General features: G+C 39.8%; 2 protein-coding genes and 2 non-coding genes across 5 annotated transcripts; 1 reads left to right on the forward strand and 3 right to left on the reverse strand.

Annotated features, from left to right (window-relative positions):
• Positions 1-1,814: 1,814 nt before the first annotated feature.
• Positions 1,815-2,029, reverse strand: LOC142369575 (small nucleolar RNA U3). The gene has a single exon (XR_012767654.1). It is a non-coding gene; the product is annotated as a small nucleolar RNA U3 (small nucleolar RNA).
• A 1,874-nt stretch (positions 2,030-3,903) lies between these two features.
• Positions 3,904-4,118, reverse strand: LOC142369574 (small nucleolar RNA U3). Its single transcript, XR_012767653.1, has one exon. It is a non-coding gene; the product is annotated as a small nucleolar RNA U3 (small nucleolar RNA).
• A 2,624-nt stretch (positions 4,119-6,742) lies between these two features.
• trmt10b (tRNA methyltransferase 10B) lies at positions 6,743-12,967 on the forward strand. 2 transcript variants are annotated; one of them, XM_075450712.1, is made up of 9 exons: positions 6,743-6,783; positions 7,045-7,154; positions 7,572-7,680; positions 7,791-7,924; positions 8,715-8,867; positions 9,343-9,421; positions 9,682-9,749; positions 9,973-10,096; positions 10,195-12,967. In XM_075450712.1, exons 2-9 carry the CDS (start codon positions 7,047-7,049, stop codon positions 10,326-10,328), a joined length of 909 nt encoding a protein of 302 aa, XP_075306827.1. In that variant the 5' UTR covers positions 6,743-6,783; positions 7,045-7,046; the 3' UTR covers positions 10,329-12,967. The 2 variants fall into 2 exon arrangements, with proteins under 2 accessions (XP_075306827.1, XP_075306828.1); XM_075450713.1 differs by having other exon boundaries at positions 6,747-6,778.
• Positions 12,968-17,071: 4,104 nt separating this feature from the next.
• Positions 17,072-22,258, reverse strand: cxcl19 (chemokine (C-X-C motif) ligand 19). The gene is made up of 3 exons (XM_075450706.1): positions 21,895-22,258; positions 19,203-19,338; positions 17,072-17,591 (listed from the first exon to the last, which is right to left on the reverse strand). Exons 1-3 carry the CDS (start codon positions 21,944-21,946, stop codon positions 17,465-17,467), a joined length of 315 nt encoding a protein of 104 aa, XP_075306821.1. The 5' UTR covers positions 21,947-22,258; the 3' UTR covers positions 17,072-17,464.
• Between the last annotated feature and the right edge of the window lie 464 nt (positions 22,259-22,722).

Consider the following 22,722-nt stretch of genomic DNA (forward strand, 5'->3'; position numbering starts at 1 on the left):
TGTTTTAATGTACTTAAAGGGATAGTTCGCCTCTTTTGACATGAAGCTGTATGACATCCCATATCAGCAACATCATTTATGAACATGTTCTTACCCCCTGCTGCGTCCTGTGAGCAGAGTTCCTGCTGAGTTTTGGTGTTGATGAAGGTAGTCCGGCTAGTTGGCTGGGGTTTAAAAAATAAAGCGTTTTGCTTCTCAAAACAATATGCGTTCAAAAGAGAAATACATTTGCATCATAAAATCGTTCTCCAGGAAAAAGTCAGACCTCACAATCGCTTGGCCCTATTTTCTCTCCCTTCGTATCACTGCCTGCTGTGCAGACCGAGCAGTAAACACCGTAACAGGCGCGGCTGTCGGCAGCGCGCAGTGATACGAATGTTGCTGAGCACGTGATTTTACGTTTGCTCTGCCACTAATCATGATGATCCTGTTTGGATTTCATTTGTTCTGCACCTACAACAGCGAGTGTATGGATGTGTCTTTGTGCTATTTTTATTTATTTATTATTATGTTTCTTGACTTTTTGTTTTGCACTACAGTTAAGCTATTTATTTTATTTTTGATTGCACATTTAAGTTGATTTTCTTAATATTTTTGAACGCACAGTAAACACTTGTTTTTACCCGGTCAGTTTGCTCTTGATTTGATATTTTCTTATGAATGTACAGTTTTTACAAGAGTTTTTATCTTCATTTAATATTTATTTTGCACTCATTTTTTATATTATGTTATTTGTAATGTGATTTATATTTCCTATAATAAACCCAACATTTAGTTGCATACTTTAATACTTTTTATTTATTCATTTTAGTACTAATTTATTTTTAAAAACGTCTTTGTCAAAGCAACACAGCCACAACACTCTCGACAATGAATTACTTGAATTTACTTACACCTTATTTATCTATCACCACTAACACCATATTTTATTTAATTTATTATTAGTTTATTAGTTTAGCACAAATGGAGCACTAAAAAAGTAGACTACTCTGGTTTGTTTTGGAGCAAGATGGGGGGGATGGTGACCTTTGGATGACCTAAAAAATAATCTTTAATATCTCAGAAACCAAAGCAGTAAAAACGAAAATTTTAACGGCACAAACAGATCAATCTGTTTGCTTGAATTTTTCACGTGGGTGGCAGAGGTGTGACCAGAATGGTATGTGTGGGTGGGCAGTTAGCTCATCTTGGGGGGCAGAAAACAATACCTGAAAAAAAATCTGTGGAAAATGTTTGGAAGGTTTTTAGACCAGGACTTTAGGATGCAATAGCTTTTGTTTAACATGCTCCACATTCTCCATTGAGGGTTTAAATTCAAGTAGATACTTGGGGCAAGACATCCGGCCAACTCCAGCTTTTTATTACCTTCATTAAGGCTACATTTCAGATCATTATATACAACAAAAACATCCGAAAATGTGAAAATCGCCTTTTTTTTTCAGCAGCAAGGGGGGGGGGGGCACAATAACAAAAAAATAAATAAAGCTATAAACTTTGCAGATATATGCTTTTTTTTAAATCATCACCTGCATTTATTCTATCAATACAAGACACAAATAGAGATAATAAATCGTGGCCTTTTTTCTGGCCAGTTTTCTTTGGATGGACAGAGCATTTCTCAGGGGGGCAGGGCCCCAGCCCCCCGTAGCCACGCCCCTGGGTGGGGTGTCAGCTTCACTCAGCTCAAACAGCTTCATATCAAAAGAGGCGAACTAACCCTTCAATATAAGAGCTTATAATAAGGTACACAACGAAGCTTCAAAGTACTATTACACTACATTGTAACTGTTATTTTCTTTGACATTTATGCAAAAACCACTCTGATCATACTCCTTCCCTCATAGTCTCCAAGGAAACTGTGAACGGTCATCAAAAGCTGAGAGCGTTTGAACTTAATCAAGTCTCTCAGCCCGCTTCGCGCTCAAGAAAGAGTATCACCGACTCTTCATCGTGGTTAGCGAGACCAACACTTTAGAAACACATTCCACAAGTCAGAAACTATAGAAATGATCCCTGAAAGTATAGTCTTAACCTTCCAACTGCAAACCCCACCTATATGTGTGACGATCATGCGCCGCACTGTCACGGTGCGCGCCGCCTGTTCCGTGTTTTACAGCTTTTTGAAGGGAAAAAACATGATTAATATTTGTATATCCGGTCACTTATTTACACACTGTAATACGGATAACACAAAACAAAACGTAGATATGACTGTGGTTTTAAAAATAAACCCGTTTATCAACTTTAAAAAACATGTATAAGTTATATCTTTGTAATACCCAGAATGCATTTCGGCGCCCTGTCCCTCCGTAAGAGTCTCTCATTGGCTGCTGTGGTGTTGCTTGGCAGCGTGTTAGCCTGATATGCTAACAACAATAACGATACAACTTGAACTTTTTAAGCCAAAATGTTTAATATTCATTAAGACACACACAGTGACGTAACGATAGCGTCACAAACTGTAAGCTGAATTTAATAAAAAATGATGTCATAAACGAAAAGACTAGAAATGTTCAATTTTGTGTTAAAAGAAGCTAATAGGTAAAAGCCTGCGGTGCGTCTTGCTGCCCCCCCCCCCTCTCCGTTCTGTGATTGGTCCCCTACTCCAAATCCACTGCATACCATAATTTTAGTCGTAGAATACATCAAGGACCTTTACATTTACTTTGCACATATATATTTGCACATAAACATATTTATTTTACTTACTTCTGCATATGCCACTTTACTTCTGATGTCAATATCAGACACTTTGTATATATATATATATATATATATATATACATATATATATATATATATATATCCACATTGTGCTGTCACTCTGTTTACCGGTTACCATAGTTTATTTCTGCCTTGTATTAAAGTGTTAATTTAAATTAAATGCTACCGCTGCGCTGCACTATTGAGTTTGAGAGAAACGTCATTTCAAGCCTGTGTATGTCCTGTACGTATACATTTCTGACAATGAAGTTGACTTTGACTTTTTAACTCATAAAAAATAAGGGCGGTGGTTTCCAGGCTGCCTTTGCAGTGTGAATGAAATCGTGCACAAAGCAGCATGGGAATTCCCAGGATAGTTTTTCTCTGCTTTTTTGGCTGAACCACAAGTTGGGCCACTCAGGTGTTGCTTCTGGGCTGCATGTGGCCCGCCGGCCGCCATTTGAATAGCCCATTACAAAGCTCATTATACAGCTTTGTAGTGAAGCTGTATAACACAGCTTCATTACAAAAGAGGCAAACTATCCCTTCAATATAAGAGCTTATAATAAGACACATAAAGTGACTTCAAAGTACTATTATACGACATTATTGCTATGTTCATGGGCGTCGCACCCGTGGGGGATGGGGGTGTTTCGACACCCCCACTTTTACAGCAAGATGATTTCACCTTTTTGAATTTCAATGACCAAATAAAGTTTTAACAAATAATAAAATATGTTTTAAAGACTCTGTACCCTCTTGAGAATAATTCCATCCAGATTTGAGCAGGGTAACTATTGTAATTTCCATACAGGACCTAGTTTAGTGTGATCAAAATGCAAAAAAAAATGCAGTAAAATGGCCCTGTTCTGCATTTTTACAAATCAGAAAAAGGTTTCACAAATCCCAAACAAGGTTTTAATGAATCTATAGCCTCTTTAGAATAATTCCATCTAGATTTGAGCAGTGTAACTATTGTAGTTTCCATACAGGACCTAGTTTAGGGCGATCATAATGCAAAAAAATGCAGTGAAATGGCCCTTTATGCCCATCCATTTAATTTGCGAATCGGATGCCAACTTCAGTGTCATGTCTATGGGCTTGATGTGGTGCTTGTGTGCTCACCCCCCCAGGAACACCCCCACATCTTAAGTCACCGCTCCGCCCCTGCATATGTTTTTCTTTGACATTTATGCAAAAACCACTCTGATCATACTCCTTCCCTCATAGTCTCCAAGGAAACCGTGAACGGTCATCAAAAGCTGAGAGCGTTTGAAATTAATCAAGTCTCTCAGCCCGCTTCGCGCTCAAGAAGGAGTATCACCGACTCTTCATCGTGGTTAGCGAGACCAACACTTTAGAAACACATTCCACAAGTCAGAAACTATAGAAATGATCCCTGAAAGTATAGTCTTAACCTTCCAACTGCAAACCCCACCTATATGTGTGACGATCATGCGCCGCACTGTCACGGTGCGCGCCGCCTGTCCCCTGTTTTACAGCTTTTTGAAGGGAAATCAAAACACGTATAAACCCAAAAAAAGCAAAACTATTAACCGCATAGAATAGAGAAACACAATGTCTACAAGTACTCATCATTTAGTGACAAATTATAAAAGTTTTAAAGACATAATGATTAATATTTGTATATCCGGTCACTTATTTACACACTGTAATACGGATAACACAAAATAAAACGTAGATATGACTGTGGTTTTAAAAATAAACCCGTTTATCAACTTTAAAAAACACGTATAAGTTATATCTTTGCAATAACCACAATGCATTTCGGCGCCCTTTCCCTCCGTAAGAGTTGGCTGCTGTGGTGTTGCTTGGCAGCGTGTTAGCCTGATATGCTAACAACAACAACGATACAACTTGAACTTTTTAAGCCGAAATGTTTAATATTCATTCAGACACACACAGTGACGTAACGATAGCGTCACGAACTGTAAGCTGAATTAAATAAAAAAATATGTCATCAACGAGAAGACTAGAAATGTTCAATTTTGGGTTAAAAGAAGCTAATAGGTCAAAGCCTGCGGGTGCGCCGGTTTTACACTTCCGACTCCAAACGTGACGATATGATAGTTCCTGCCTGCGCAACCAGGAGTTTGAGAAATATTGTTAAAGACTCTGTAGTTTTACTCTTAAAGCTACGAAGAAACTCTCCGGCATCGTGTTAATATATATTGGTTTTATATTTCTAACTGTAAAACTTTATAGTAAACAAAGCCAATAGATTCTACTTTTCCAATTTGCACAAAGTAAAACCACAACATATACTTTTTTGGATGAGCTACAAACTGACCAAACTATGTAAAAAAAACCTTTACAGACTCATATCATTAAGCCATTATGGTTGCTTTGTGCTGTGTGTATTTCATCATTTTAAACAGCGATAACTCGGAGTCACCGAGGCGGAAGGTCAATGAAGAATCCAATAAAATGATTGCATTTAAAATCCCTGCCAAACCTTATAGGCAAATCCTTTGCCTCCACAAGTAATTCTGCTATTTCCTAAAAGTAGGATTTAGATTTTTATTTTATATGGAAAGGCACTTATGCAACCTTAACTTTTACCAGCTATCATGGCTTCACACCTTTAACCGCTTTAACTAACATTTACCATCAGTTTCAAGTTTTCCCTTTTTCTGTATGTTTGTGTTTAAATCCACAACCTCCAAAAGAGGTTAAAAGTCAAATCCAAAACCCCCACAAAGTATTAAAGTATACTATAAACTGAAAATAAAAGCTTTTCAACAACCTGAAAGCTTTAACTTTGTTTTGGGTGAGGCTAACATTAACGGTTCAGTTAGCTTTTTAGCTTCACGGTTCACTTATGATGTTGGCCCACCTTGACCTTAACACGTATTTAAATCATGGCTGAACATATATGATTATATTTGCGTTTTAATAACTTTCATAGTTCTATCATATTCTATGGAGAATACTTTTAAAAAAACGACAATCTATCAGACAATTAAGCTAGTCATGCTAATGAGCTAAAGCTACAGTTAATGACGTAACCGCTACTGGACGTCAGTTGTTCTTTTTTCTTGTTAAATTTTCAACGCCAGGAAATATTTTCTAAAAATATGACATTTTTGTCTTTTCTCTAACAAGTTCAATAATTGAGTAGAATGCTATTGCGCATGCGTATTTAGGACAGGGAGCTAAACGCTACAGTGTGATTTGTGGCGTTTCGTGTAATTTTTCAACATCTTAGAGCTTATTTTGTGATATTATTTGTCATTTGAACAGACTGTTGGACATTTGATTTTATCTTTTAAATGGAAAAGTTTACTACTACCAAACATTTTAGCAGCAACTTTATTTTTTATTTTATTTATTATTTATTTTAAATTTTTCAATAAATGTTAGTTTTAGATCAGTGATAAATATACTAATTATATCGTGTCAAAAGTTGAGAGGACACAAGGTTAGGGGCAAATAAATAATGTAAAATTATTTAAAAAACAAACAATGTCCACAGATATGTACAACAATAATTACAACTTTTCTTTCTATTAAGCTCAGTTATGCCATAAAATAGTTAATCTTATTTTTATTATCTTAGTCTCATTTGTATGTGCCTCTGATTCTGCTTTCCTGCCTCTAATTTTCAACTATAGCAACTTTTATAACGCACTGTTATCATTTTTTTTAATGTGTTTACATTTACATTCACTTGCTTCTATTCTCTTTATATTATTATATTTTCTTTTTCATGAAAGTCCGAGTCAGGAGTTTTCTAAATTAGCAGTACAAGTGCATTTGAGGGTTTTACGGATATGGCCTGATCTAAATAGTTCATAAATAAATTCAAAGGCCTCGTTCATTCTATGGGCTGTATATTAGGGGAAATAAAACGCACACATTACCAAAGTAAAAAAAAATAATAATAATTATTAATATTTTCAAGATATTAACGATAAGAAATATTGAAAATTCCATTTAAATAAGTTTTTAAAATAATATAAAATAATTCCCCCTCTCCTTCGTATTGTTTACTCTGACGTCATCCACAAGCGCCGCTCACACCATTGCAATACGGAAGCGACTCCTTCAACGGGTCAGGCATGTTTTCTCCCTCTGTTTGCTTCTTATCTGTTTAATTCTTGATACTTGTTGTTGAATAACTTGAGTATATAATTTACTGAGTTTTTTCATGACAACAACACAGATACGAGTTTTTGTATGCCTCCACGCTCAACACAACATATTCAAACGTGATGTTTTCCACAAAACTATAGAATTATCTGTACACTAACTAGATAAAACGATATCCTTTTCTCCCGGTGATGTGTCTGGAGACTAAAATTAAACATTTCCCATCAGAAATGGGTGAGACGCAGCTGAATGGAGTTTCAGAGGAGATGGATCTGCTTCACATAGAGGTGGAGGCGGATGTGGATGGCAGACCAGGAAGGGACGATGCACTGTGTTCAGTAAGTTAATTTACTCAGTAGGTATGGGCAGATTAATGGGGGTAGTATAACAGTTTCTCAATCAACACCATGTGAGACATATTACATATCTTAAGTATGTCAGAAACAATATAGATCAGCTCCTTTGATTTCAGACAAGATGTGATAAGCAACGATGAAAAGGGGCTGAGAATTTCTAAGTGTATGATATGACAATAATAATTGTGCGACATTTAAGACGGTTGAAAACTGGTCCCTCTTCTTTTTAAAATCCACTGTCAACAAACTAAAGGTAAATCTTTTACAGCTTTCACAAGACAATGAGGGGAAAAAAGCTGCATGTAGCTCATTTTTGTTTTTAGACACTGTGACGTCAACATTCACCGACCTGTGAGGTTACCTGTGCGTTTAACTGTTTGTTGTGTGTCTAACGAACAGAGGAATGTACTGAGGAAGCAGCGAAACTGGGAGAGGCAGCTGGCTGCGAAGAAGAGCAAGAGGAAGGAAGAGAAGCAGAGGAGGAAGCTCAATCGCGAGCAGCGGTCTGGTAAGGATAAAGTACGGAGAATCGAGCAGATGAGCAAATTAGGAAGATTTGAGGAGAAAGTCCTCAGGCTTTATAATCAGAACACTTTTATTTGTTTGTCTTTTACACAGCTGCCTGCACAGACTGTCCTCAGGTCACAAAACGAGTCATGAAGGCGATCACCAAAGAGCGTTTAGCTGAGGCTCAGTCCACGGGGCTCAAACTCTGCGTTGACCTGGGGATGACGGACTGCATGTCTGACAAGGTGGGACGCAGCTGAAGAAGCCTCATCATCTTTTTAAAATGCTGCACAGCCCGAGTTTTAGTTCCGGGTCGGGCTTTAGTTAGAACAGGCTGTAAAGCAGTGATACTCACTATTTTTTTCATAAGAGCCACATTGGCAGCAAAATCAACGGAAGAGCCACTTTTACCACAACATACTAAAGTCCCCTTTTGAAAATATGCATTTCTACATATAAAACATCCCACAAAAAAAGAAACAACACAGCCAATACATTTTCAATTAAGACCACATTTACCTTAATACTGGGATGAGCGGAAGCTGGCGTGCATGTCCTTGACTTTCTTCATGTTGTATTTGTAGTTTGTTGTTGTAATCATAGTGAGACATTCAGGATGAGCATGGTTTTTGTGCTGGTTTTTGCCCTTTTTTAATTAAAAACCGATCCATTGTGCCTGCATCTCGCGCTGGCTAAAGCAGCTAGCGTGCTCTGCGGTCAAGTGTGAGGGTGGTTTAAGCGGGCTGCGTTGCCAGGTTTAACAGTGTGCCCCCTTTAGGAAACACCATTAAGCCTTAATATTTAATAAAAAATACTTAATACTACAAAAACACAAACTTAATAGAAATACCTAATACTGTGCCGTATTCGCTGTATGTTATTTGAAAAAAAAAATATTGTTATTGTTACCATATTGTTATAAGCTACTATGTGAGTGCGAGCCGCCAATTAAAGCTTGAGGAGCCGCACAATGAGTATCTCTGCTGTAAAGCATTCATTTAGCCTCTCTCATCTGTGTGTGATTTTCTTGGTCAGGAGATAAGCCGATTGGCCGGTCAGCTGAGGCGGCTGTATGGATCTAATAAGAAGGCAACTCGGCCGTTCCACCTGTTCCTGACGGACCTACGGGAGGACAGTCGTCTCTACAGAGAGTGTGTACGCATGAACGACGGCTTCCTCAACTACACGGTGGTTATTGCTCTTTACATCCAGCATTCGTTGAACCTTCCTGAAAGAGCTGACACACATTTAAAGTGTATTAACACAGTGGATCAGCGTTCATCAGGTTCAGGTTGCTGCATTTGTGGCCGTAGGTGTGATTTTAATGACAATTACATCCACTGTGACAACGTACAATGCAGATAAAAAAACAAAAAACAGCTTATCTACTAAAAACATGTTAAAAATCCCCAAATTAGTACATTAAAACGATTCAACTGCTCAGAATATAAAAGAGAGAATAAGATCAGCCGATAACATTGATTTGAATAAGACCCAATTCTGGACTTGAGTTTGTGAATAAAAGAGTGAATGTGTGAATTTTAAGTATAGGAAACTCAAAAGTGTCTTACCTCTTTTACTTCCTCTATAACTGGAACTAATAATAGCATAAAATCATAGATTAAATCTTATTTTTTTCCTATCTTGTGTCTTTTTCTTTCAGATGGAAATAACAGAAGAAAGCTGTTTGGACCTGTTCCCCTCAGAAAATGTTGTCTACCTCACACCAGATGCTGAAGAAGGTTTGATGCATTTGAGTTCTTTTCATATAGCGTCCAGTTTCTGCTTAACTTTAGGACGGGGGGAGCATTCATATAAAGTCGATCTGGGAGTTTCTGTTCTCCTGTTGTTGCATCTTTTGGCCAGCAGAGGGTGCCATTTGACACCAAATAAAACTCTGAGCCAAACTTTAAAGAGATTATAAAGATATATGGGATCAAATATACAGTATATGTATAAAGAAAAATGTGCACGATTACATTAACTCCATCTTTTATTTCAGCCCTGGAGACAGTGGACGCTGATAAAGTGTACGTCCTCGGTGGTCTTGTGGATGAAAGCATCCAGAAGGTATTTGAACTGGTGGCATATTAATCAAATATGATTAATTAGCTGATAGTTAGCTTTTTTTAACCAGCTCATCCTAGTTGCTTCAGCTAAAATGGATGTAGTATCTATCATTTTTTGCAGTCATATCCAACTTTTAGCACATATTTGGACGATATGTGTGTGAATGGCAGGGATATCAACGATTATGTTGAGTTTTCAGCCTTTTTTATTTCCCTGGTTGCAGAAGTTGAGCCTCTGCAGAGCCGGAGAACTGAGTGTGTGCACACTGAGGCTTCCCTTAGACGAGTACATGGTGAAGAAAAACAACGTGAAGAATTTCCACTCGAAAATCCTGGCTATTAATCAAGGCAAGCAGTGTTTTGTTTTTTTTCATCTGTAGAACAGTTCGAGGTCTCTTTTTTTTGTTCTTTTGCTTGTTGTTTTAATAGCTTCTCTCTGTTTGCAGTGTTTGACATCTTGTTGACTTACACTGAGACTGGCAGCTGGACTCGAGCTCTGCAGACGTGGTTCCCTCAGGGGAAAGGTTACGTGGTGTCGCCAGCCGGTTCAGCACCAGCGCAGACTCAGCGAGAGGATTAAAGTTTTTCATGCTTTTCACAGACGTTACGGTTAAAAGACTCCTGCTGTTGCACACTCTGATAAGTGCCTTATTTAAGAGAAATAGCTCTCAGTTTGTTTTTTTTTTTTGGTTTATCTTCAGCACTTGGAAACTTTTCAGATCCTTTTTATGTTCTATCCATCTGTTATCTTCCGTTTATCCGAGGCCGGGCCATGGAGGCAACAGGTCCAGGAGGGGAACCCGGACATCCCTCTCCCTGGCGTTCCCAGGCCAGAAGGGACATATAATCCGTCCAGTGGGTTTGGGCCTCCTCTCAGTTGGACATACCCTAAAAAAAAAAAGGGGGGAGTGGCCTAAATCAGGAGCTGAACCACCTCAGCTGACTCTTTCCATTCTTGAGGAGCAGCAGCTCTTCTCCGGGCCGGAGCAGAGCCTTCATTGCTGCCGACGGAGCCCCGATCCGTCCGTCCCTCTCTCGCTCCAACCTGCCATCATCATCAAGAGAACAAGATCCGGAGATTCTTAAACTCTGCCTTTTTCAGCGCCGTGAAGGAAGAAGCCAACAGAACAACATCATCTGCAAAAAGGCAAAAAGCAGAGATGAAACCCAACCTCAGATTTCCTCCCCCTGAGTCCTGACCCCAGGTGAAAGCGGCATCCTGTCGCCCCACATACGGTGGCCCTGAAGGGCAAATCACAACAGCAAAAGAGAAACGACATTTACCAAAACGGAAATGATACTTTCAAAAATAAATTGGCTTAAACAATTTATCAAAAACCCATCTTCAGTTTGGAACTTCATACCAATATCGTTCCTTATGTTGTATCTATGTGGGGGAAAATTATGTTTGTAGATCAATGACCAAGAAAGAAGCAGCTGTTATGAAAGAAGGATAGTTTTTTTTTCAACCAATACAAAGTAAAAAGACATTTAGGCCTCCTAATGTAGAGAAAATTTGGTATAAAATTATTTAAAGTGTAAAAGTCTAAAAAGTTTAGGCCGCGATTATCATATGAGTTCATTATTACGGATTTTTTTTTTAATATAGTGGTTTTTGTTCCTCCATATAAAGTGTAATAACATCTTGTCAGATCTTTTTGTGAACATCGAGAGATAAAGCAGCATCAAAATACTCTTTAATATGAGCGCCTACGTTGTCACCAGCAGCGCTCATATTTTGAAAACATGTAAACCGTAGTCCTTCCGGTTTAAAGCACGGACCACCACCAGTCCGAGGGTACCGACCTTTTCCGTTGTCATTTCTCTTTTGCCGTTGTGATTTGCACTTCAGGGCCACCGTAGCCCTTTGAGCCGAGGCTGCTCCATCAAAGTCTTTGAATCCCTCTTAGTATAATTAGAAAATTTGCCTTGGGAGACCCTGCCAGGGGCTAATTGCCCCAACAGCAGAGCTCTCAGAGCTATGTGGGCACTCAAACCTCCACCAGGTTAAGGTGGCAGTTCAACTGAAGGGTTCTTATGTTCTTAGACTTCTCATATGTGTACCAGATGTGGTTTTAGTGTCTTTTACAGTAACGTCAGCCTCAGGGTTGCTTGGAAATAAGCCTATAAAGACTCTTCTTTCTTTGTAAAGGCGATCCAGGTTTTCTTAGCAGGAATGTTTATTCTCACTCAGGCAGGATGGGGAGGACTAAAGGATTAAATAACTGGTTTCTGCAGAGATGCTGTGCTGGGTTCAGGTCCACACCTGTTGCTGTCTGAGCCTCAGATCCTTCAGCCTGATCTATCGAAGCATCCTCAGTGCAAAACACAGCACATGGTTACTTTTTTTATCTGCTAAGAACAAGAAGCACATTTTAAAACAGTCTTTGGAATATTTTTCTTTGCCTTTAAATGTTCCTGTCCCTGAAAGTGGACAGACCCGCGAGGAGGACTGGTGATCCACAGGGTGTGGACACCCCGCAGTAACTGAGTGGACCACAAACTCCTCTGGATGCCAAAGAATTTGGAAGTGAAATTCAACAAACGTCCGTCCAACTGGCAAAACCGATGCTGCAAACCTCAGTGAGCTGAAGCAGCGTGCAGAACAACTGATATAAGAGAGTCACACGAGTTTAGGTTTTACTAAACTTTAAGACATCACTGCCATGTATGTTTTACACATCCGTCCTCAAACTGTGTGTTTATTGGTGTATATTTTATACTAAATGGATCTATTTTTCTGAACATGACTTCATGAAGTGAAATAACAAAACCTCAGTGAAGTATCTGCTGCTGCCTAAGTGAGACGTGTCAGCTGCTTTCTTTGTAAGACTGTTTAACTTCTCATACCGCTCTGCGTTCTGCATCTCTAAACATTTAGAGAGCTGGAATATCTTCTGGTTTAGAAGCGTAGAGGATGCAGGAAGAACTCTGCTGACACAGGTCCGTATCAGAGCTACAGACCGATGCATCAAGTCTGGAGAGATCAAAAATAACTCATAAGATTTACTTAAAAAACCCTTTGTAAGTATTTGCACTCAAATGATTTACGTAAAATGTAAGGCTGCAATATCAAGTAACACATACTTGCCAGTATGAAGTAAATGTTACCATAAAACATAACAGTTGTGAAGGTATTAAGTAACATTTACTTAATTACATCTAAGTTTTAAGTTATATTTATTTAAACAAATTAAGTAAAGTCTACTTGTTTTTCATAGGCAGGAACATCATTTTACTCAAAATTCTAAGTAAATTTATATATATTTATTTGCTGTTATGAAGTCATTTAGTAGATTTTAATTATTTTCTTGTGCTTGACATTTTAATTTACTTGGTTGCATTACGTTACATTACTCACCAAAATGAGGTAATCACTGCCATTATTCTTTTGATAAATATTACCAAATATATTTAACCCATACTCTATGCATTTAATATATATGTATCACATATCACACAACCAAAGTGCAATTAAACTGTTTATTTTTCATTTTAAACATTAAGTAGGGTAAAATCTTCCTGTTCTTTGGTGACCTTGAAGATGCTGCATGATAAAAGCCCGGATAAGGTGTGTGCTTATCTATTGAGCCTCTTCTGGAGACACAAACTGGGGAATGTGTTATTCTCAAGTTGTTTTATTTTAGCCCCAAACTCCCCGACACATCTGGTGATTATCCGACACTGCAGAGGAAACATCTGTCAGAGATCCAAACAAAGAGTTCTGCAGAACTCTTTTGAAACTCGACCCCAATTATCTGGAAAACTCTGGCACAGGCTTGAAAATGCAGATTAGCCCTCCCACAATAAAGTTCCTCTGAAAGGTTTGGACAAGCATGTTTTCCTGTAATAATGTGCTCTCTTATCTTAGTAGTTTTGGCCCAGCTCTACGCCAAAAAAAAAGCAAGCGAAGACACCAGAGAGTTACTGAAAATAACTTTAATTCAACAAAAAAACTAATATTAAACACTTGACATAAATGTTTAGCAACTGTGGCACTCAAAGGAAGACTTATATTTTATTAAACTTAGGCTTGTAAACACTGGCCGGCTGCCTGCAACTGCTATACTCACAAATCAGCCAGATAGTAAAAGTACAGGCACCACCAGAGCCTCCACCCCCCCCACAGAGTCAGGATCCCCACCAGAACCCTGGATAATGAATACCAAAACAAACATCGCATTCAGTTTTAGTATTAAATCTTTACTTTCAACACAAACAAAGTCTCCAGAACACTCCTTTTATTTCCCTTCTTTAAAACTCTGGTGCACTGAACTGATTTGTGGGAATAATGACCAAACCTGGAGGCTGCACATGCTCGTTGAGGCTTGTAAAATCTGTAATTCACGTTATAGATGTATCAATAATGCAGGTTGGAGCGCACTGAAGTGCACTGTGTGTAAACGCTCTGCATACTGTCAGATCGATGAGTATGTCGTTTTCAAGTAGTAGGCTTGCGTCTTTTCTTGCGTGAAGTTTAGAAAATTGAGGTGACACACGCAAGCTCGCAATGGGGGGCTTGCAACCGCGCAACGGCTTGCGTTTCTTCTTGCGTCTTGCTTTGCGTCTTGCGTTACCGACTATAAACCAGGCTTAAGATGAAAACATGCAAAGATGTACATATAGAAATTGTCCTTAGAGCCTTTTCATTAGTAGAGTCTGTTATTGATTTAAAATATAGTCCTATATCTTTAATAAAAATGGGGAAAATATGGAGTTTTATTAGCAAATTTCCATTTATGAATATGAAATTTAGCAAAAAAGGAAAAGCAAGTTTATTATAAAAAAACAAACATTTAGCATCCTTTCTGGGGAATCTATAGAAACAAAATAAAACATTTTCCCAGCATAAGGAAAAATTCCTTAAAATATGGTCATTAATAAACCTGCTAAACTCCATCCAAAACCTTCGTGTGAAAGGGCAGAGCCAAAATAGATGCGTCACAGTTTCTGGAAGGCCATTACAGAAACTAGTCCTTACCGGAGTACAGTAGTGAATAAGTTGTGCTGCAGCGGCGCGGCGATGTCGTCATCCAAGTAACAACAACACGGCAGCTCTGACCTAACAGTGTAATAGTACGCGTTTATTCATTCATTGGTCTTAAAGTATTGGTGAAATAAAGACAGATAATGCCTTATTTAGAGGCTGTGTTGTTTCGGCCCTGTTCTCTCCCGTTATATGGATATACGCCGATCTGAGTGATCTAAATATCTTCCGAAGGACGCCAACTTTCACCAAACTGTTATCGGTGAGTAGATGAAGGTATTTTATGCCAGAAATAAGGTCCAGGTTTAAAAAAACGTTAGTAGTAAAACCCTGGACATGTAAATCCTTCTCTTATGGGGAACAGGATGCAATGCAGCCTTATACTGCACGTGAATGTGTGACAGAAGCATCATTTAAGGAACAGGATCTACTTCCCCTTTGAGCGCAGCCAGGCTTTAGCTGGAGGATTTAACCGGCTTTCACTTTAATGGGCTGGGCATCCTAAATGGTCGACGTCACGCAGCCTTGCGGTTACTGGCTGGTAAACTCGAGGTTGGACTTTCACGGCCAGAAGCTGGCTGCTGTATTTATTATTTCTGAGGAAAACACATCGTACATAAAGCCGATGAATTGGAGCAGTTAAAAAAAAGAAAAATGCATTGATTGATCATCACGAGAAAGTTATCCTCAGGATAGTGTAAAACATTTCTAAACAAGCTTTTTGTTGTCAATTTCATGCAACTGGGTGCAGCAGGTGGTTATTATAGGTAGAGCCATGATGACGGAAAGTTTAGACTGCTCTGTTATTATATAGTTAACAGCACAATCTGTTGGATTCCTCTAAAGAAGCTGATAAGAAGCCAGCCTGACTCATGGCTGCTGTGCATGACTGCAACAGTTCATACTTGTACTGTGTTGAAAGTGATACGGATCCGTGAGAATAAAACGTTGCAGAAAAGCACCAGGGGGGAGCGGTTAGGCCGTGACCCCAACATGTTCAGTCAAAGTCAAATTTATTTGTATAGCACATTTCATGTACAAAACAATTCAAAGTGCTTCACAGAAAATAAAAGCATTGCAGCAGGGAGTGTAAGAAGCATTAAAAATACATGAAAGAATATAAAGGGAAACAAATAAAATCATTTAAATTAATTTAAAAAAAAAGCAACAGTCTAGATAAGTTCAAAGATATTTCATGCATAGACACATGAGAACAGAAATGTTTTTAACCTGGATGTAAAAATGTCTCCATTTGGTGAAAGTTTAATCTCCACTGGCAGTTTGTTCCACTTATTTGCAGCATAACAGCTAAATGCTGCTTCTCCATGTTTAGTCTGGACTCTGGACTGGACCAGCTGACCTGAGTCCTTGGATCTAAGAGCTCTGCTGGCTTTATATTCTCTGAACAGATCACAGATTGTGAACCATCAGCAGGCTTTTAAAATCTATTCTGTGACTGACTGGAAGCCAGAGTAAAGATTTTAAAGCTGCTGTGATGTGTTCAGATCTCTTAGTCCGGGTTAAAGCTCCAGCAGCAGCGTTCTGGATGAGCTGCAGATGTTTAATGCTCTTTTTTGGAAGTCCAGTTAAAAGAGAGTAAAAAGCTGCCTTGGTGACAGCTTTGATGTGGCTGCTGAAAGTCAGATCTGAGTCTATCAACACTCCGAGGTTACCGACTCGGTCAGTGATTGTAAGGTCCCGAGTCTCAAGATATTTACCAACGCTGACCCTCTTCTCTTTGCTCCCAAACAGAATGATCTCAGTTTTGTTTTCATTTAATCGTAGAAAATTCTTTCTCATCCAGGTGTTTACTTCCTTCAGACACTGACACAGTACGTCTGCTGGGCTGCAGTCGCCATAGTGACAGACACATACAGTTGTGTATCGTCTGCATAACTGTGATAATTGATGTTAAAGTTCTGCAATATCAGTTGCCACCAGATGAATGAAAAGCAGGGCGTGTTTGAAAGGAGCTTCAGTTTGCAGCCAGCCCCTGTTGGCCACCAGTAGTTGGTCCTCATTTTGTCTTGCTTCATATTGTCTTCTCAGGCTCCAGTTCGGCCTATATTTGGTGCCCAAAGTCACGATGTGTTCCTCAGGATGAATTCAAGCAGCGCTCTCATGAAGTCAGATTGTCAGAAGTTGCATCGGTGCTTCAGTTTGTGACATGAATCGATGACATCCAGCCACAGCTGTTGTGATTATGAGCCAGATGTCGAACCAAACATCAGCTTTATGGTTGGGCGCACACGTATCTTTGTGATGGACCCCGTTTTAAAATTTAATACGATTTGCATTCGAAGGCAGGCACAAGACTGAAGTCAAGAAGCAGCAAATTTGACTTTTAAAACATTTATTTGATTGTCTTCAAGGCTTCACATTATTTTTCAGAAGTTTTAAGCTAACAGGTTGTGTTGCAATGCTACATATCTGCTGCAAACAGGAATTTCATTCAGGAAGTCGTTCAAAGATCATTTTCACATATTCAAACTCTTCACAGCCGTCGATACAAACCCCCATTCGCACACTTTTCTTCTTTTCTGCGCTCTTTCTCACACTTTTAACAGTTTTGTTCTATAACTGATTGGGAAACGAGTGAAACATTCAGTAGAAAAACTGGTTGTAAAATATAAAAAGAGGCTGGATTAACAGTGAAAACGGACTCAGAAATAAAAAGAACAACTGTTAAATTACAGCGGTTATTTTGTGAAAACACATGGCTGCATCTTCTATGCTTTATTCTTGGGAAGCGCTGCCTGCTGATGGAGCTGCTTCTCCAGAACGAATCTGACCAGCTTCTTCACCCAGGTGGATCGAGGGTTCAGACACACCTTCTCCCCACTCGCCAGGCTGGCTCTGATCAAAGAGATTCATAACAATTAGCCGGAGTTACATCCCACCGTGAAGGCATTCCCACCCGCTCAAAACGTCTGTTCGACCCTGCATTTGCAATCCTGGGCACACGGGATGCGCTCCATTCAGACGCATCTATCAGATAACAGAGATTACTCAGAGTGGTGAAATATTCCACTCAGCAGACAGAAGCATTAGCATCTATCCTACAGTGTGTGTCAGCTCAGGATTGATTTATTTGGCACACTTATGAACGGTTCAGGTATAATAATTCAGTTTATGGCATAACTATTCATTCAGACATGTCTATTTCCCAATAAAAAAAATCTAAACTTTACAGTTGTGTAGGCCTTCTCATTTATTTCTAGTTAAACAGTCCGTAAAAGAGCCCCAGCAAGTTTAAAAGCTCGTTATTTCAGATAAATATGAGATTTAAATGTAAAAGAAATGTAAAAAACTACTCAAATAGAGGACACAAGTGGGCACAGTTTGAATGGAGCTTTATTCAAGCTCTCGGCTTGTTTTCTTTATCCATGTCCGACACTAAACAGCATCCCAGTGGTTGTAAATGTTTTTCATATGTGTGGTTAAGCTTTATTCCCAACTCTGAAAAACAAACTTCTAAATTCCTTCTTTTCCCTCTTGCTGATGACTCGCTCACCACAGCATGTCTCACTTTTATTGTCATCTGTGTTGATGAGATGACGCAGAATGTGTAGCTTGTAGCTGCTTTCTGTTACTTGCACACACACACACTCAGTGGGGTCACATGGCACTGAAAGGATCGGATTATTGGCTAAATTACAATAAGAATGAGTTATTAAGTTCATGTAGACACCTTAATCTGACAAGAAATCGGATCGGATTGGATTGAGACCCCGAGATAACTCGGTTGAAAGTCAAATGAAACGTGTTTGTAGACGGTGAAGCACGTGGTGAATTGAACCGCATTCAGTGGAGTCACATGGCACTGAAAGGATCGGATTATTGGCTAAATTACAAGAAGAATGAGTTGAGCAAGGGTAATTATCCTTGGAAATATGGCAGAATGAATCGAATCAGAGGCACAAAGCGTGTCATACCCCGGTATGATAGGTGGTGCTGTACCCATTCCAACTGCTGCTAATAGAGCCACTTCCTGTTGACCTCTTCACCACCAACAACAACAACAAACTCAGGCATTGGAGAAAGATGGAGAACGCAGAGCCAGATGAAGCTACGTCCCTCTACATTTGGTCTGTGATGAGCTGCTTGTTGCACAAACTCGATGCCCAACGGAGCATTCTCCATCGCGTTGTTTGTTTCTTTCTGACGGCGACAACAACAGGAATATCGTCTCCTTTGACTTCCGGGTCAAAACGTCTGGAGCATGCGCAGAACGCAAAGTCTGATTCACCACGTGCTTCAGCGTCTACAAGCAGGTTTAATTTGACTTTCAACCCAGTTATCTCGGGGTCTTAATCTAATCCACTTTCTTGTCAGATTAAGGTGTCTACATGCACTTAATAACTCATTCTGATTGTAATTTAGCCAATAATCTGATCCTTTCAGGGCCATGTGACCCCACTGACACACACACACACACACACACACACATGGTGTGAAATGACTCACATGACTTCTTTTTCTGCACAGTGGGGCCCCTCAGGGACCAGTTTGATGCTCCTCAGGCTGTCCGGAGGGATGATCCTCGACTCCAACTGAAGGCACTGACAGTGACTGTTGTAGTCCCGGTTGAGCGGCGGCATACCTGTCGTCCAATCACACGAGAGATTTCACCATTTTGAGCAGGATAACATGTAAAACCGACGAGCTTTTTGGCATTGAGGAGCATAACTTCGCAGAGTTGTGGGATAAGAACATGCAGATGTTTTCACATTACTGTGATTACATTGAGGTTTGCCAATATCAATAAAAAAAGAGCCTCTGCTCCTCTTTTGTTTGCAGCCTTTTTTTGGATTTTACTTGGAACTCAGAACTCAAATCTGCCAAATTGTTCATCAAATGCTGACGTTTCCACTTTCTACCCGCATGTTTCAGCACGGCCAGCGTTGTTGTGAAATACTCAAACTTTGCACTTCTCCTTTTATTCATCTGAAAAAACTCAAATACTCAAAGTCACTGTTAGACAGGCGTTAGTGATTCAATCTGCTGTTCAAGATATGTTACAGAGATTAGAAAAGGTCACATCTACATTAAGTTTTAGCACGAAATGTTCCTTTAATCTGAAAATGTTGATTTGCAACAATCAAAACCTTCATTTGTTCTCTTTTTATCAACCATTCAGAGTCATACATGCGTTTCAATTTATTCTAAAAACAGAATAAAAGCAGAAATTATTATAAAAGTGATAAAAGTCTCTGCAAAATGTTTTATTTTTTAACACCTACTGGAGGAACTCGGAGCTTCCAGAAATGTGAAGAGGTAAAAAACATGTTGAAACATCTTGTTTCTGCATGCTACACATCCCTGCTGGCATGCACGGGTGAGTTGATCCATCAGTCTGCGCGTTAAAGGAGAATTCCGGCATTTTTACAAACATATCCCATCTTTTGGAGACCAAGGAAAGTTGGCCAAAGGGAAAACCGCGAGAAATTTTCATGCCCACTGCGCAAAGTTGTCCGATTGCGCTGATTTCCATGAAAGCGGGCTCTGTCGGGCAAGCTTTTAACCTTTCCTGAGGCTCTTAACGTGTATCAAAATACTTTTTACCAAATTGGCCGTGGTGTCAGTAGCAATACAATTCAACCCAGGGGCTAACAGTACCGTTAGCTAGCACAGACATGATACATTTTGAGATTTCAGAAACAGCGCACCTACTGTACCTCTCTCAGCTTCCGTGTTCCACAGGCGTGCGCACAATCGATCGCCGAAGTCATACACTATAGTATTCCAAAGTGCTGTCTTCCTCTGTGGTCAGTGCAATACAATGTCCACATCTGCACCACCTCCCCAATGCGTGACCTAGCAGCAGCTCCCGTTTCTGGATCAGCGGTTTGAGCCATCCTCGCTGCATCTTGTGCCAACAACTCTTCATCAGTGTATTCTGGTTCAAAAAGATAACCCCGACCATCAAACTCATCAAACTCTTCCATTCCAACATCAGAATCTGACGAACTATCCATCTCTAAATTGCTTCCAATAAAACCCAGAGGGTTCTCATCTCCCGCAGCTGAATAATGGGCGAAGGTGCGCTCCTTCCAGCTGTCATGTGACACGTCATGACATCACGGCGAAAATGGGTGTTGAAACGAGTCAGCTGTTCGATAGGAAACAATAACAAACATGGCAATGTGTAGTTCGGTTCCCGAGGGTCGTTTTTGGTGGACAAAAAGACAATTTTGGAATACTATAGTGTATGACTTCGGCGATCGATTAATTTGTGCGCACGCCTGTGGAACACGGAAGCTGAGAGAGGTAGGTGCGCTGTTTTTGAAATCTCAAAATGTATAATGTCTGTGCTAGCTAATGGTATGGTTAGCCGCTGGGTTGAATTGTATTGCTACTGACACCACGGCCAATTCGGTAAAAAGTATTTTGATACACGTTAAGAGCCTCAGGAAAGGTTAAAAGCTTGCCCGATAGAGCCCGCTTTCATGGAAATCAGCGCAATCGGACAACTTTGCGCAGAGGGCATGAAAATTTCTCGCGGTTTTCCCTTTGGCCAACTTTCCTGGGTCTCCAAAAGATGGGATATGTTTGTAAAAATGCCGGAATTCTCCTTTAACCCTGAAGGATTGATTTATTCTCAGCTTTGCTGACTTGTTCAGTCACCTTTAAACACAACTGGCGCCCTCAGTAAACTGTCATGAGCTGCTGTTTTTATTCTCATGGGAATGATAGACAGAGTCCATGTTTGCACTGGAAAAAATCAAAGTCTTACCAGGTATATTTGTCTCATTTCTAGTCAAAATATCTCATTATACTTAATATAAGACACAACTGCCTAACAAGTACCATTTCAGCCAGATATAGGGACTTGTTTGAAGACAATACATCTGGAATATCTTAAATGAAATTAAGTGAAAAAGTCTTGAAAACAAATTGTTTTGAGTCGGATTTCACACGAAACAAGCTTTTTTTTTTTTGCATTTGAAGAGGTTTTTAAGCTAATTTCAAGATCACTTTTAACTCAAAAGTCCCAAATATCACATCTTATTTCAAGAAATCTTGACAAGCCGATTTTCACTAGTTCCATTGGCAGATTTTTTTTTGCTTATTTCAAGCTAAAACGTCTTGTATTTGCTGTTTTTCTAACTTATTTTTGGAGGGGCATTTTTTCCAGTGTGTTCGGTAGTATTCTTACCTTGGATGAGCACAACGAGGGTCCCGAGCAGCAGGAGGATGCAGAGCTTCATGTTGTTCAGGCGGCTGCTCGTCAGGTTCTTGATCAAAGACTGCTTGAGTTGAGCTGCTGGAACTGTAAACCTGCATGTGCACGGCAGTGTTTATATACAGGTGGTCCTCGTGAAATTTAGCTGTGTGGGATTTAAAAAAAAAAAAAAAAAAAAGCCCAGAGCAGCGTATGTGTGTGGTTTCACTCTGAGCGCGTTCACATGTGCAGCAGAAGGTAGTCATGGGACGGTGGGTTCAGGGAGCGACTGGAGGCCCCGCTGAGGTTCAGACACGGCGCGCCCGCGGTCAGCCGCCACAGAGTTGCGTCACATAGACGGAGCACGGTCGCGTGGACAGTCAGCCAACAGCTGGATTTCTCTTCTGCTTGTCATAGCTCTGCAGAGCTGTCCCCCTTCTGACTCTGACAGAGCAAAACGGTCATCAGATGCAGTTCTGTAAACAGGCTCCGTTTATCCGGGGTATGATGCACTGAAGCAGTGTTGTTGTTTCCTAGGTTCTTTTTCTCCTGGGGGCTTCCGCTGACCCTGAACTTATGGTACAACCCGGTCACCACGTGAAACATCCCACTGTTTCTAATGTTTTTCTCCTTTTTCTCTCCCGGTACGAGGTGGTGATGTGTTTTTAGTTTGGCTCTTGTTCTGTGTTTCATTTCGGTGCAATTCGAGCAGAGACAGGAACTGATACTGTTTGTGTAGGGAAAATGACTTTTAATTTGAAGTATTTGCTGCATGAAGAATCATCAAACTTTTTTTCTTTGATCAGCTTTAAAAGCAAACAT

The sequence above is a fragment of the Odontesthes bonariensis genome, chromosome 19, assembly GCF_027942865.1.
Source record: "Odontesthes bonariensis isolate fOdoBon6 chromosome 19, fOdoBon6.hap1, whole genome shotgun sequence".
Taxonomy (NCBI): domain Eukaryota; kingdom Metazoa; phylum Chordata; class Actinopteri; order Atheriniformes; family Atherinopsidae; genus Odontesthes; species Odontesthes bonariensis.

Coding starts and splice junctions, on each gene's coding strand:
- cxcl19 (XM_075450706.1), bottom strand. CDS start 21,946: ATGAAGCTCTGCATCCTCCTGCTGCTCGGGACCCTCGTTGTGCTCATC. Junction 19,339..21,894: donor CCTCGTTGTGCTCATCCAAG/GTAAGAATACTA, acceptor ATTGGACGACAG/GTATGCCGCCGCTCAACCGG. Junction 17,592..19,202: donor TGTGCAGAAAAAGAAGTCAT/GTGAGTCATTTC, acceptor CTCTTTGATCAG/AGCCAGCCTGGCGAGTGGGG.
- trmt10b (XM_075450712.1), top strand. CDS start 7,047: ATGGGTGAGACGCAGCTGAATGGAGTTTCAGAGGAGATGGATCTGCTT. Junction 8,868..9,342: donor ACGGCTTCCTCAACTACACG/GTGGTTATTGCT, acceptor TTTTTCTTTCAG/ATGGAAATAACAGAAGAAAG. Junction 9,422..9,681: donor CACACCAGATGCTGAAGAAG/GTTTGATGCATT, acceptor CTTTTATTTCAG/CCCTGGAGACAGTGGACGCT.